Genomic DNA, 14,429 nt, shown 5'->3' with positions numbered 1-14,429 from the left:
CTAGAAGAAAACCTAGGCAATACCATTCAGGACATAGGCATGGGCAAGGACTTCATGACTAAAACACCAAAAGCAATGGCAACAAAAGCCAAAATAGACAAATGGAATCTAGTCAAACTGAAGAGCTTCTGCACAGCAAAAGAAACTACCATCAGAGTGAACAGACAACCTACAGAATGGGAGAAATTTTTGCAATCTACCCAGTTGACAAAGGGCTAATATACAGAATCTACAATGAAACAAATTTACAAGGAAAAAAAAATCAAAAAGTGGGCAAAGGATATGAACAGACACTTCTTAAAAGAAGACATTTATGCAGCCAACACACACATGAAAAAAATCCTCATCATCACTGGTCATCAGAGAAATGCAAATCAGAACCACAATGAGATACCCATCTCACACCAGTTAGAGTGGTGATTAAAAAGTCAGGAAACAACAGATGCTGGAGAGGTTGTGGAGAAATAGGAACGCTTTTACACTGTTGGGAGTGTAAACTAGTTCAACCATTGTGGAAGACAGTGTGGTGATTCCTCAGTGATCTAGAACTAGAAATATCATTTGACCCAGCCATCCCATTACTGGGTATATACCCAAAGGGTTATAAATCATGCTACCGTAAAGACACATGCACATGTATGTTTATTGCAGCACTATTCACAATAGCAAAAACTTGGAACCAATCCAAATGTCCATTAGTGATAGACTGGATTAAGAAAATGTGGCACATATATACCACAGAATACTATGCAGCTATAAAAACAGGTGAGTTCATGTCCTTTGCAGGGACATGGATGAAACTGGAAACCATCATTCTGAGCAAACTATCACAAGGACAAAAAACCAAACATCACATGTTCTCACTCACAGGTGGGAGTTGAACAATAAGAACACTTGGACACAGGGTGGGGAACATCACACACCGGGGCCTGTCGCGGAGTGTGGGGCAGGGGGAGGGAAAGCATTAGGAGAAATACCTAATGAAAATGATGAGTTAATGGGTGCAGCACACCAACATGGCACACGTATACCTATGTAACAAACCTGCATATTGTGCGCATGTACCCTAGAACTTAAAGTATAATAAAAATAATAATAAAATGCCAAATTACCACCAATTACAACAACAAAAAAAGAGCTCAAACACAGGAAATGACATTCCTTCAGTAAATGCCTCATGGAAGCTGGGAGAGGCAGAAAACAGTTATATTATTTTCTCTACCAAAAAAAATGTATTTAAGGTTTGCTTTAAAATGGGAGGCTGAAAAGGATAAAATAATTCTTTATGAATTGGCATTTGGGATGGCTAAGAGTTGTCTTTAAATCTTTACACCAATTCATTATTCTCTGTAGTAGAAAAGGTCATCTCGCTGGGTGCAGTGGCTCACGTCTGTAATCCCAACACTTCAGGAGCCTGAGGTGGGCAGATCACCTGAGGTCAGAAGTTCAAGACTAGCCTGGCCAACATGGTGAAACCCTGTCTCTACTAAAAATACAAAAATAGCCAGGTATGGTGGTGCTTGCCGGTAATCCCAGCTACTCAGGAGGATGAGGCAAGAGAAGAGCTTGAACCTGGGAGGCAAAAGTTGCAGTGAGCTGAGATTATGCCACTGCACTCCAGCCTGGGCGACAGAGTGAGACTTCATCTCAAAAAAAGAAGTCATCTCGTTGCTACCCGGCTACCATATTGCCACTCAATATAAGAAAGGTCATGAAATATAAAGTCACACTTCTATTGAAATCCTCTGTACATCACTGATGTTTCTAACAAATAAAAAATTCCTATAATACTGTTTTCATTGTAAATTTCATGTTATTTTATTTAAAATTTTAGGTTTTCTTTAATCTCCAAGGAAGGTGAAGGTATATTATACATGAAAGAAATCTTTTGAAAACACATATTTTGACTTTACTAAATTTACAGGGGACAAAAGAGGTCACGAAAGGAGGGAGAAATTAAGCATATGTATTCCAGAGGGACTTCATGCATCTTCGGTTTGCCATCCTTCATGCCTGTCAACTCTGTTTGCAGATAAAACCATGATGCCATTATTTATCCTGTTGTTCCATTTTTTGCTTATAACATTATATGTCCACTTTTCCCATCCTTATCTTTCTTATCACTGTGTGGCCCATGCCATAGATACCTTCCCTCTTCACAGTACCCCTCTCTTCTTGGAGCTTCTAGAACCCCACTGTCATCATGTTTCTGTTACACTCTTTTATACCTTCTGTGTCACCTAAGCCACTTCTATGGCTGCAACTATAATTTTCAATCTTGTAACTCCTTAAATCTAAGCCTCCTTAGGCTTGTGCATGAGCTCCAAACCCTTATTTCTAATTTCCTACAAAATACTTTCACCTGGAAAGGTAGAATCAGAATCAGTATACTCAAAACCCAAGTCATCATCTCTGTCCATCCCCTTACCATCCAACGGTCCACTTTTCAGTGACCAGCACCTAGTGGCTGAGCCTGGTACCTTCATCTTCTCCCTGTTCCAAGCAGTTGGTCATTTGCTCACCTTAACTGTATCTCTCATTTAATCTCTTCTGAGCCTGTCCCTTGCACTGATCAGTGCCTTATTTTAAGCCGTTATCATTTCTCACCCATATTTCTGCATGAGCCTCCTAACTAGCATCCCAGCCTCTAGGTTTGGACTCCTGGCCTTCCCAAGTCAGCCTTCCCACTGCCATCACTGTCTTGAGTCATCTTGCCCTTGTCTAAAATACTTTGGTAAAAATCCCAGCTTATTATGGTGTATGATGACCCTTGTGATGCCTGCTTACTCTTCCTGTCTTGCCAACCCTCCAAGAGACCACATACTTTCCAAAACACAGGAAGACATGCCTCATGTGCTCTCATGCCAACCTGTCTTTGCCTATACATGTTCCTTCTATAAGAAACCCCCATTTCTTTTGTTTGCTTGCTTCATTCCTATTCACTTTCCAAGATCCCAGCTCAAATGTCAATTTCTCAAGGAAGGCTTTCCTAACTTTACCCATCCCCTTCTCCTTGGTTGTTCCCCAAATCATCAGTGACCAAAATGAGTCAGACTTCCCTACAACCTGGGCTTTTCATCTGTCTCTGAAAACTCACTCCATTGTAGTACCACTGCCAGTGATCTCCCCGATCGACTCAGCACTAGGAGGATGGGAACTGTGTTGTGTTTTGTCTCCTTTTCCCAAAGCTCAGCATGCAGACTCAGAGTTCAATATGTTCAGTGGGCGAGGCAACAGGAAGGGTGGGTACAATCCGCTTTACTTATCTCTGCGGATGTTTTCTTGCCCTAAGCCCTGTACTCTCACCATCCTTTCCTAAGTGCTACCATATTTGAGTTTTACCATTAAGGGCATGTCTTCTAGATGGGAAAAATCACTGGCCTCTTTTAACCAGTGTGTCCAGTGTCCTCTGCTAGTAAATTATAGAAGTGGAAGCCAAAGTCTTGACAGTGACCTTCAATGTCCTTCCCGACTGGCTCACTCCACTCCTGTGACTTTTCTGACAACATTTCCTGCAATCCAGGCTTTACAATATTTCTGCTCCAACCACACAGACCTCCTTCCTAAACCTTGAGAACATAGGCCCGGCTCCCACCTTGGGGTCTTTCAATTGTCAGAACAATAAATGCTCTTCTTTCAATTCAGTTGCAATTTCAGATCTTTGCCCAAATGTCACCTTCTCAGTGATGCCTTCTTTAACTACCCCTGGCACCCTCAGACTTCCTATATTCTGGGTTCCCCACTTTGTTTTGTATCTCCATAATGTCTATCATCTGGCACACTATATTTTGTCTCCCTCTACGAATGGAAGCTCCCTCTAAGTAGGGATTTTGTCTATTTCATTCCCTGCCAAATCTCCAGCATCCAGTTCTCAGTATATAGCAGGTGCTCAGTGATTTATCTTCCTCACTAGGTAATGGTTTTCAAGTTTTTAAAAAGCAGCACAAATAAAAACAACAACAGAACAGACAACCCAATTTTTAAAATGGGCAAAGGACTTGAATAGACATTTCTCTGAAGAACATATACAAAGGTCCAATACACAATGAAAAAATGCTCAACATCACTAATCATTAGGGAAATGCAAACCAAAAGTACAGTGAAATACTACCTCACACCCATTAGAATGATTACTATTAAAAAAAAAAACAGAAAACAAGTGCTGGTGAAGACGTGGAGAAATAGGAACCCCTCTCCATTGTTGGTAGGAATGTAAAATGGAGCAGCCACTGTGAAAAACTGTGGTAGCCCCTCAAAAAATTAAACAGAATTATCACATAATTCATCAAATCCTCCTCTAGATATATAGCCAAAAGAATTGAAAGCAGGGACTCAAAGAGATATTTGTTCACCTATGTTCACGACAGCATTATTCAGAATAGCTGAAAGGTAAAAAATTCTGGCTCACATTACAACATGGGTAAAACCTTGAGAACATTATGCTAAGTGAAATAAACCAGGCACAAAAGGACAAATAGTGTATGATTCTACTTATGTGAGGTACCTGCAGTGGTAAACTCACAGAGACAGGAAATAGAATGGTGGGCACCAAGGGAGGAAAGAATGGAGAGTTAGTGTTTAATGAATACAGAGTTTCAGCCTGAGAACCTGAAAAAGTTCTGGAGATGATGAAGGTGATGGTTGTACAAACATGTGAATATACGTAATGCCACTGAACTATATGCCTAAAATTGGTAAATTTTATGTTATGTACATTTTACCACAATTTAAAAAAAGGAAAAGAAGCTCAACTCTTGTCTTAAACTCAGTAAGAAGCCTAATAGGTAAAGCAGAGAGAAATGAAGCTGCTGTGGTCGGAGCAGGACTGGAGCACCAGGGTGTCTCCACTCTGTTGGCCCCTTGCTCTTGGAGGACGGACCCCACAGATATTGGGAACCACCACAGGGGAGGGTCACAGCTCCATCCCAAAGTGCTTATGCACCAGTTTCACTGTTCTTAAGGACAAGAAGTTAAAAAGTCACCCCAGCTCCATTTCTAGAAGGAACTCAGTAAAAAGGAAAAATGCCATCACCAACTGGCCTTGGGCCATATGTCAACACTGACTGATTTTTACAGAGATCACTTTATATCCCAGGGGCAGGGGGAAAATATCAGTGGAAAGAGCAACACTAAGTCACTGGCGCCCCTATTCAATGATCATGAACACTTCACACTTTCCAAGCCCTTTCCCATAATAACAATCCTCAAAACAATCCTATCGAGTAGGTATGAAAGGAATTGTGTAATCTCCAATTCACAAGTGAAGAAACATGCAAAGTTCACTCATAGAGAATAACGAAGTGGGACTAACCTCAGGATAATAATCACTAACACTTATTACAGATTTATTAAGACACATGCTCAACATTTTCCACGGACTACTGGAGTTCGTATTTCCAATCAGCCTCCTTCTACCATTTGGTAGTTACTGCTGTTATTCCTTTATATTTTATTTATTTATTTATTTATTTAATTTTTTTGAGACGGAGTCTCGCTCTGTCACCCAGGCTGGAGTGCAGTGGCGTGATCTCAGCTCACTGCAAGCTCTGCCTCCTGGGTTCACGCCATTCTTCTGCCTCAGCCTCCTGAGTAGCTGGGACTACAGGCACCCGCCACCATGCCCGGCTAATTTTTTGTATTTTTAGTAGAGACGGGGTTTCACTGTGTTAGCCAGGATGGTCTCGATCTCCTGACCTCATGATCTGCCCGCCTTGGCCTCCCAAAGTGCTGGGATTACAGGCGTGAGCCACCGCACCCAGCCTGTTATTCCTTTTTAGAGTAGACAAAACTGAGGCTCAAAGAATAACCATCTCAAAATTAAGTAGCTAAAGTGGTAGACTGCACAGTCATCTCACTCCAGGGCCTGGGCACTTAACCATCACCATTCTATACTGCCCATCTGGGTCCTCAGCTCTGGTTGTTTGGAAAAGGCCTTCCTTCAACCTAGAAAATATGTACAATTGATAAATCCCCATAAGTCAACTTTAAATTAAACTAGGACTAACAAAATAAATCAATACTTATTATTCCCTGAGCATAGACGCAATGAAACACTATTTCTTTTTCTTTTTCTTTTTTTGAGATGGAGTCTGCACTGTCGCCCAGGCTGGAGTGCAGTGGCACAGTCTCAGCTCACTGCAACCTCCACCTCCCGGGTTCGCGCCATTCTCCTGCCTCAGCCTCCTGAGTAGCTGGGATTACAGGCGCCCGCCACCATGCCCAGCTAATTTTTTGTATTGTTAGCCAGGATGGTCTGGATCTCCTGACCTCATGATCTGCCTGTCTCAGCCTCCCAAAGTGCTGGGATTACAGGCGTAAGCCACCACGCCCAGCCACAATGAGATGCTATTTCTAAAACTAAGAAAAGATTCCTAGATCTTTTAAAATCCTATGAAAATTTTTACACAAAAATATCCTCAAGATGATCAGAATGAATAGTCACATTTGGGTCAGTCCATTCTGTGTCTCCTGATTTTCCCAGGAAACATCTCTCTCTAAAGCACATCATCTGCTGGCAGACAGAGTGTCGATGACTCCCCGTCCTTTGCTGAGAGCTTCTTCAGAGCTTTCTGAGGATACGACTGCTTTATTCCCCAGAAACTGGAGACAGGAGAAATATTTTGTGGTTTTTCAACAGTGTTCAGTCTGCAAGGCCACCCCATGGGCTGCAAGAGTTTTGGGCCAATTGAAATAGATATTTATTTGGAAGAACATCAGGCACAGGCTGCAAATGGATCATGAGCAGGCAAGGAGGAGAAAGGGGCAGAGTCATGGCAGGGCTCAAAGCAACAGCCAGAGTTACTTCCACCCCTCATGAGAGGCTTTCGGACTATTTCCTTACAAAGACCTAGAAGTGGCTCCTTTGAAACCATCAAACATTTTGTGTGTGTGTGTGTGTGTGTGTGTGTGTGTATATATACACACACACATATATACACACATATATATGTGTGTGTATATACACACGTATATATACACATATATATCTGTGTATATATATATATATACACACAGATATATATCAATTATTGCAACAAGAGCTAGATACATATGGTGTGGGTGTTTCATTTACTTTGTGTTAGAAACATAACCACAAGCTGGTCATACATGTGTCGCCTTCAGCTTGGTATGTGTGATGCCGTGATGATAGGCCCGCCACCCCACTAACTCTGGGGACACTGCTTTCTCACTTCCATTCCAGATTTAGGTGAAGCCCTAATGTCTTCCAATGGGACCAAAGTGTGTGCCATTCTTCTCACCTGAAAACCAAGGATCAAGAAGGGTCTTACCGAGTTCTCCTTCAGCTGCAGCCCTTCCCCATTGGGAAGGGAGGACCGTCTCTTGGATGAGTTCCTGTTTGGGGTTGAGGTCACAGCCCCTGCCTTCTTCTTCACAGTGAGCACCTCACAGCTGGCTTGGTCTTCATTGTGTGTGCTCTTCCCGGCATTGATAACCCTGGAGAAGAAGCCGGAAAAGCTGGTCAGACAGACCGATAAAGCTGAGGGCACAGTCCCTTGTCAAGGGTCAGCCAAGACAGTCTCTACAACTGGCCCAGAACTACAGCCCTGCTTAATGCTAAGGACATTATGGTCTTGGTATTTTATGTTCCCAAATAAATGAAAATTTTTTAATGGCATTATGTTAGCACCCATTAAAATATTTACTAAAGAAGTTGTTTTGAGACCTGTTCACCCACAGGTGTCTGATAGATGTGATCAACTACACTAATCCATTTTAGTCAAAACACATGAGGCAATCACTCTTTCAGGTTAAGGAACCCGAATGTTTCGGCAATTACAATGAAGACAGATAATCTGACTCAGGGAATTCTGTTTCACTTCTCCAAGTGATAAACAGCAAAACCACCATCAATCTTATCAAGGTACATGGCAGTAATTTACAGCATGTCGTAAAAATCCAAGAGAACAGAGAACCATATTTCACTACGGCCATACCCCCCCATTTTTGCTTTACACAAAGGCAAGCAAATGGATCAAAGGTTTATTCTTTTAAAACTATTTTTAACTCTTGGTCTTTTTTCATGTAGAATAATACTCATCACACTGGGCTATAGGCACTCTGATTTGGACACCAAGACACATAATAATAAGGCATGTTGACACTGCTTTGCTCCAATTACTACATGTTTTAAGCATAGAAACGCTTCAGGAAAACATGCTGCATCATTCATGCACCTTTTTCTCTATCAGGTGACTATAGACTCAACTCTTGAGTTTCCGCACCGCTTTCTTCTTAAGTAATTAAGCAGCAGCTAAAACAGATTCCCTTAAAGAGTTCTTGATCTGCCACTGGCTGCGTTTCCTTTCTAAAGCTTCAACAGTGTCACAGTCCTGACAGAGTGAGTGTGGAGTTTATGGAACTCAGTAGCAAGGAAAGAAAAGGTGTTTGTTTTTTCTTTTTAAGGTAAGCTAAATAAAAATTAGCTCTGTAAGTGTGGTGTGTACACTGCTCTATTGATTGAGTTGCACAGCCTCCTAACAGTTCAAAATCATTATTTTCAAATGACTTTTTAAAAACCTTTTCATTCTACAATAATTATAGGCTCAGAGTAAATTGCAAAAATAGTACAGAGTCCCATGTAGCTTTTGACCAATTCCCCACACGGTAACATCTTATATAAGACAGTACAATATCAAAACTGAGAAAATGACATTGATACAATACTCTCACCCAGACTCCTGACCTTATTCAAATTTCACCATTTCTTACATCAAATAGCTTTTAGTACTAAAAATGGTATCAATTTCCATAAGCCAACACACACATGCCACAACCAAATAGGAAATGGAAAGCAAATTGAGACTTGAGTGCCACAAGATGTAAGCGAGCGTGTTTCAAAGCACGCTTCTGCCAAACTCTGGAACTCTATATGGAGGTGTTTCAGAAATTTTAACATTTTCTTTATTTTAAAAATGTATACACATTTTAAAAAAAATGCAATAATTTAAAAGTTCATTCCCATCTGTACATGTGATCAAATAAATGCAAGTTGACATATTTTGGGCAGCTTTAGCATATTAAGCCATCTATCTTTTCAATCAACCACATCATTGACTGGAAGGAGAATTACTTTTTTTAACTACTATTTGCAATTACTTATCTGAAAGTTCTAACGAAAAGATCATATCAGTCATCTATTTCCTCAATTTCAAATTTCTGTATTAATAAAAAGGGCTTCGCTGGTCCTATCGGGTTTACAACTAATTTCAACTTTAGCATATTTTTATAAACAAAAGCCTATGTTTACTTATTTCACATATTACAGCATTTCCTAAGATTTGTCTTTAAGTAGACTGTTGCTTACAAAGTTTGACAATTGTTGTCCTGGGGCTTGTGTAAGGAGGTGGACATCCTTGCTGATCTGAGGTCAAATTGGCCTCGGGGGCTTATCACACACTCTCAGGGGCTGAGCAGTGGGGAAAGGGAGGATTCAATGTCTATTTTCTTGCCCCACCTTCAAGGAAATGCATTTCCTCTTTCCTCTAAGGAAAGACATTTTCATATGGCTTAAGGATAAAATGTAAATATTAGGGACACAATGAGGCTACCTGTATGATGGTTAATCCTACCGCATTTACTGCCTGAGCTAAGCAACTTACCAGAAGCTCCACAGCCAGGAAGTGGCACAGGTGGGATTCAGAATGAGCCTATCTTGACCCCTAACCCAACCTCTTCCTATTGTGCCCTGGGGACATCAGTCTGTGACAGGTTGAGCTGGACTGTGGGGAAGCATAGAATAAACAAATCAGGCAAGGTCTGGTCCAGGCCTGAGAGGGCGGGCCTTTCCCAGCATCTCTGGCTATTGGAGGAGTCTGGGAAAAGGCCCAGGAAAGAGGAAAGAACAGGTGGCTCAGATCTGCCCGTCCCTAGAGAAGCTCATGCTATCCAGGCCAAGTCACTGGGGTGCCTGCTGCTGAAGCTTGTAGTACAGAACATGCATTCGTCTGGAACGTGCCTTTTAAATCTCTCCTCAGAGAACCAAACCAGGCAGAGGAAGGAGGTCCAAAATACCACCTGCCTCCTCTCAGTCACTGGTGGTGACTTCCCAAGCAACATGTTTGGGGTGGATTGTTTACTGGGTGATGTTATACCACCATGGTGTCCCAAATGAGCGCCTTCCCTGGGGAAAGCTCAAGTGGAGGTTCAGCTGGGAAAACCTGTTCATGACAACCATCCCTCCATACTGTCATCCGTACAAGATCCTGGGTGCTGTTTCCAGAACTTGGCATCACTCTGACCACTGGCACCTAATCTTGGGCTGTAGAAAGGTGTTTTTTCCTTTGGTTTCGTTTTTTGAACCAAAAAAGCATCGCTGATCTCCAATAGCTACATGCCAAGGTGACTCATCCACCACTGCCGTTTCCAACAGACAACAAAGCTACTATAATTACATAAATCACGAATCCCTGTCTCCTTAACGTGCTTCGTCTCCTGTCTTTCCCTGAGTGCTTATTAAACTCTAAAGTTGACCTAACTTCAGCAAGAGGTCTTAGAAACTTCATTGCATGCATATGAGAAAACCAGTGACCTGGATGACCATGACTGGCGCAAGGTCACACAGCTAAATGTGAACACACTTTGGAGTTCTGAGAGCTTTCTGTTTCAGCTCTTGGGTTGTTTTATTTTCCTATTGTGCATCTATTCTTGTCGGTGCCTGGTTCAGAGGTCTGTCCTGCAATGACTCAAACCCGGGGAACTGTGAAAGAACAATTACTGGTGCCCTTACTTTGCCATTTCATGTTGAACGTAGCTTATGAATAGCACTAATGAAGTATCAGACAGTCAGAAATGTCAGTCTAATGGGAAGATGGTGGTCCCAGCTCTGTAAGCCTGTTTTGTCAGAAACCTGATTACCATTCAGATGATAAAATACTAATTTAAATATTAAATTTTAAATATCAATTTAAAGTCACTGTGTTTAAAAAAAAATGCCACAACTCTTATCCCCTATTTTATATTATTTCAACTCCCCTACTTCACACAGCTTTAGTAGAAAGGCCTCATTCTTCTCAATCTCATTTGGCTCTAACAAGTTTGACCAGTAACAACTTAAATATTTTATTTTGCACTTCAAAGGTAAATGCTTTGTTAACTATTGTGAACAAAATCTTTAATTTTATAAAAAGTAATTGAGAAAAACTTTGTTTCATAAGCTGAGGAGCAGCATGCTGTGAACAGATTCAACAGTTTCCTTAAAGGCAAGCAGGTGGACCAGGGGCACCACTCCATTGCTGTATGCTCCAGCATAAAGTCAGTACCACCCTGAGGTCAACAGGAAAAACGACTATACTATCTACATTCTTGGCCTAAACAATACTTACGCATGATGCTTATTTTGAAGGCTTTAAAAAAATGCTGGTGGACCACGAATCATCATATCTTTGGTCACATTATTTTCCAGTTTACAAAGAGGGAAAGTATTTTTCTGGAAATCAAACTGGAGGTAATAAGTCATGGTGGTTCTTAACAAAAACTATCTCCCTAGAATACAGCACATAGCAGGTGCTCAACAAATGTTTACTGAATGAATGAATCTGACAGAAATCAACTCTGCTACTTCCTAGGTGTGGATAACACTATCTCACATTTGTTGAGAACTATGTATGAGCCAGAGACTGCTGTTAATATTTTGTAGAAAGCAATTAACTCATTTCATCCTCTTGTCAACTCTATAAGGTAGCTGCCACTGTTACTCCCTTTTTAAACGAAGTCACAGCTAGTGACTGGCAGAGTAGTTTGGTCAAGTTACTTAACTTTTGCAAATCTCAGTTCCTTAGCTGTACTTCATGGATTAAATTCTATGACTTACTAAGATTGTGTGTGTGTGTGTTGGGGAGGGGTGTTTTAGTCATCATAATTAAACAATGGGTAATTTTGAAGTTAGGCTTAAATTCAAGTAGGAAAAATGTTAGAGGTTGAAGGTGAAGCACAGCTACTGTCTCCTCAATATGGAAAGTTTATACCCAGTTTATTCAACTCCTAGAAGAACAACAAGACACATCTGCCCATGGCAAAGTTAAATTTATTTATATACTGCTTTAACCTACCAGCCTACCTTCAACTGAACCAAAACCCCTAAGATTTTTCCCTTTGTAAAAGTAGGTAAACACAGACCTTTACAAACTTGAAAGTAAAAAATCCTGTATGTGTATCAGATACACCTTGAAATTATAACCTAAATCTCAGGAATGAACATGTATGAGATCGTAGCAATAGCAGAATCTACTTAAAAAGAGCAAATGATTCATTCTGTGTTACCATGATACACACACTTGGAAAACTCATTTTTCTTCTATTTGTGAAATACTCTAGTCAATTTATTTTGTAATCATCACCACCTCAATTTCAGCAGAAAAGTCTTGCTTTTACATGCAACTGTTAAATTGTCAAGTTATCTGCCTTCTCACTTTATAAACCTGACTTCAAGGACACTCATCTGATGACATGACACTTAGAAAGCATCCCTATCACTAAACACAGACAAAGTAAGTACCTCAAGTATTCTCACATAGTGGTCCTGTCACAAAGGCCACTGGCCCCAGAATAGTTTTCAACAGATTTACAAAAGATAGCCAATCAACAAAGGACAGATTGGACATTTTTGAAGGCTTCCCATGTGGCATGTATGGTGCTAAATACTTCACAGGTGGCAAAGTCACTCAACACCAACTCTCTCTCCTTCCCCACCATGAGGCATTCAGCATAGTGCAGAAGGCAGACACAGGGACAATGGTCGGAGAGAACTGATTCAAACTTGGTCTCTGTTAATTACTACCTCCAGCTATGTGTTCTTGGGCAAGGTACTTTTTTCCCCTAAAATAAGAATAGTCAGTTCCCATCAGAAAAGAGTTATGAGAATTAAATGCTCTAGCATGAAAAGTATTTGATGAGTGCCTGGTACATAGTAAGCACTCAAAATATGTTATTTAATAATAATACACCAAATGCAAAGCTAGCTGCCTCTTTTGTCAGGACCCAAGGATGTTATCCAGCCATGCGAGTTAGAGGAGCATCTCCTCCTTTCTACGCCTTTCCATCAGCATCCCTCTGCCTCCCTGAGGAACACATGGCCAGACATCCAGAGCCTTCAGGGACAAGGCATGACACTTCCCAGAACAGGGACCTCCTCTGAGCCCTCTTCTCAAGCCACATGCTCTGTACACAGGAGAGTATCCACATGGTTCTGAACATGCTGCTTCCAGATTCCCACCCCGATCTGCCCACCCACATTGGCTCTGGGCCCCCAGGCTCCTGGCTTCAGAAGCACAGGTCTCAGGACCACGGAAAAAGACCAAATAGAGAATCTTGTTTTGTGGTTATTGTTGTCTTGCTTTGTTTTCAAGGAAATATCAAGGCCTTGACAGTTTAGGCTAAAAAGTTTACACTAAGTGTTCATACTGGTTAGCAGACAGTATTGACAAATGTTTAAGGACAGGTGTCTCCTGAGGGCCATCAGGTGAAGTGAGATTTATATATAACTAGGAGGTAGACAGTAAAATACAGTGTGTGTGTGTGTGGGGGGGGATGAATAACTTATGGAAGACCAAATAAAGCTATCAATTATGAAAATTCTCTTTTCCAGGTAACCTCTTGGGCAATGTCTCATGTGGTTCTCTCATGTGGTTACTGGCCACACAGATGGGCTGGAAAAGAAGGACAACTTAATTCCTAGCTGCAGTAATAACCTCTTATTCTTGGGGTACTGAGAAAAGAAACCACAGCTCTGACCAGGAACCTAAGCATTTGATAACAGCCATCAGCAAATCCAGCTGGATGGCCAGTCAGAACATCCATCAAGAATAACAGCTTCTCCCAGAGGGTTTCACCTGGCTCCGGGTGGCAGGGGGACAGGAGATCATCTCAGCCTGTTCACAATCCATGACCAGGGAGAAGAAAGGATGGTATAAAATGAATTTGCTGTGGTGTTTGGCTTTCACGTTTTTGAAGGTGGCTAAGTAACATCTCATGACTTGTGTGGTAGTGTGGCTGGGCAGTCTAAGTGCCATCTTGTGGAGGAAGCCACATGTAAAGGCAGAATAAATACAGGCTAGGAAGAGGTCCTTCTGTACCCCCACAACCTTAGACCTTCTGGCTCCCAGCCTCTGTCTGTGGCTAAGAGCAGTGACCAACGAGGTGTTGCAAACTGGGGTCTCAAGGGCCACATGCAGCCCACAATCAGATTGATATTTTAAAATTTTTGTCCACAAAGTGTTCATTAAAAGGTAAATTAGTTGCCAATATTTTAAAATTGGGATATTTACATTAAAATCTTAATTTTCCAATTTCTTTTGAAAATTAATACATCCAGCTACACACGTCACACTCTTGAATGACTATAATCAGCTGGACCTGAGGAGAGGCTGACCCCCGTGAGATAGGACATGTCCTTGCCAGTTTACCCCAGATCT

General features: G+C 41.4%; 1 protein-coding gene across 2 annotated transcripts in view; it reads right to left on the bottom strand.

Annotated features, from left to right (window-relative positions):
• Positions 1-14,429, bottom strand: part of PPM1H (protein phosphatase, Mg2+/Mn2+ dependent 1H) — a 293,293-nt gene that overhangs the window by 183,191 nt on the left and 95,673 nt on the right. For both annotated transcript variants that reach the window (XM_004053493.5, XM_055358103.2), the window contains exon 2: positions 7,290-7,455. In XM_004053493.5, the coding sequence (XP_004053541.2) occupies positions 7,290-7,455 (166 nt within the window). The remainder of the gene's footprint in view (positions 1-7,289; positions 7,456-14,429) is intronic.

The sequence above is a fragment of the Gorilla gorilla genome, chromosome 10 (assembly GCF_029281585.2).
Source record: "Gorilla gorilla gorilla isolate KB3781 chromosome 10, NHGRI_mGorGor1-v2.1_pri, whole genome shotgun sequence".
Taxonomy (NCBI): domain Eukaryota; kingdom Metazoa; phylum Chordata; class Mammalia; order Primates; family Hominidae; genus Gorilla; species Gorilla gorilla.
This window is presented reverse-complemented; position numbering and strand designations above follow the sequence as displayed.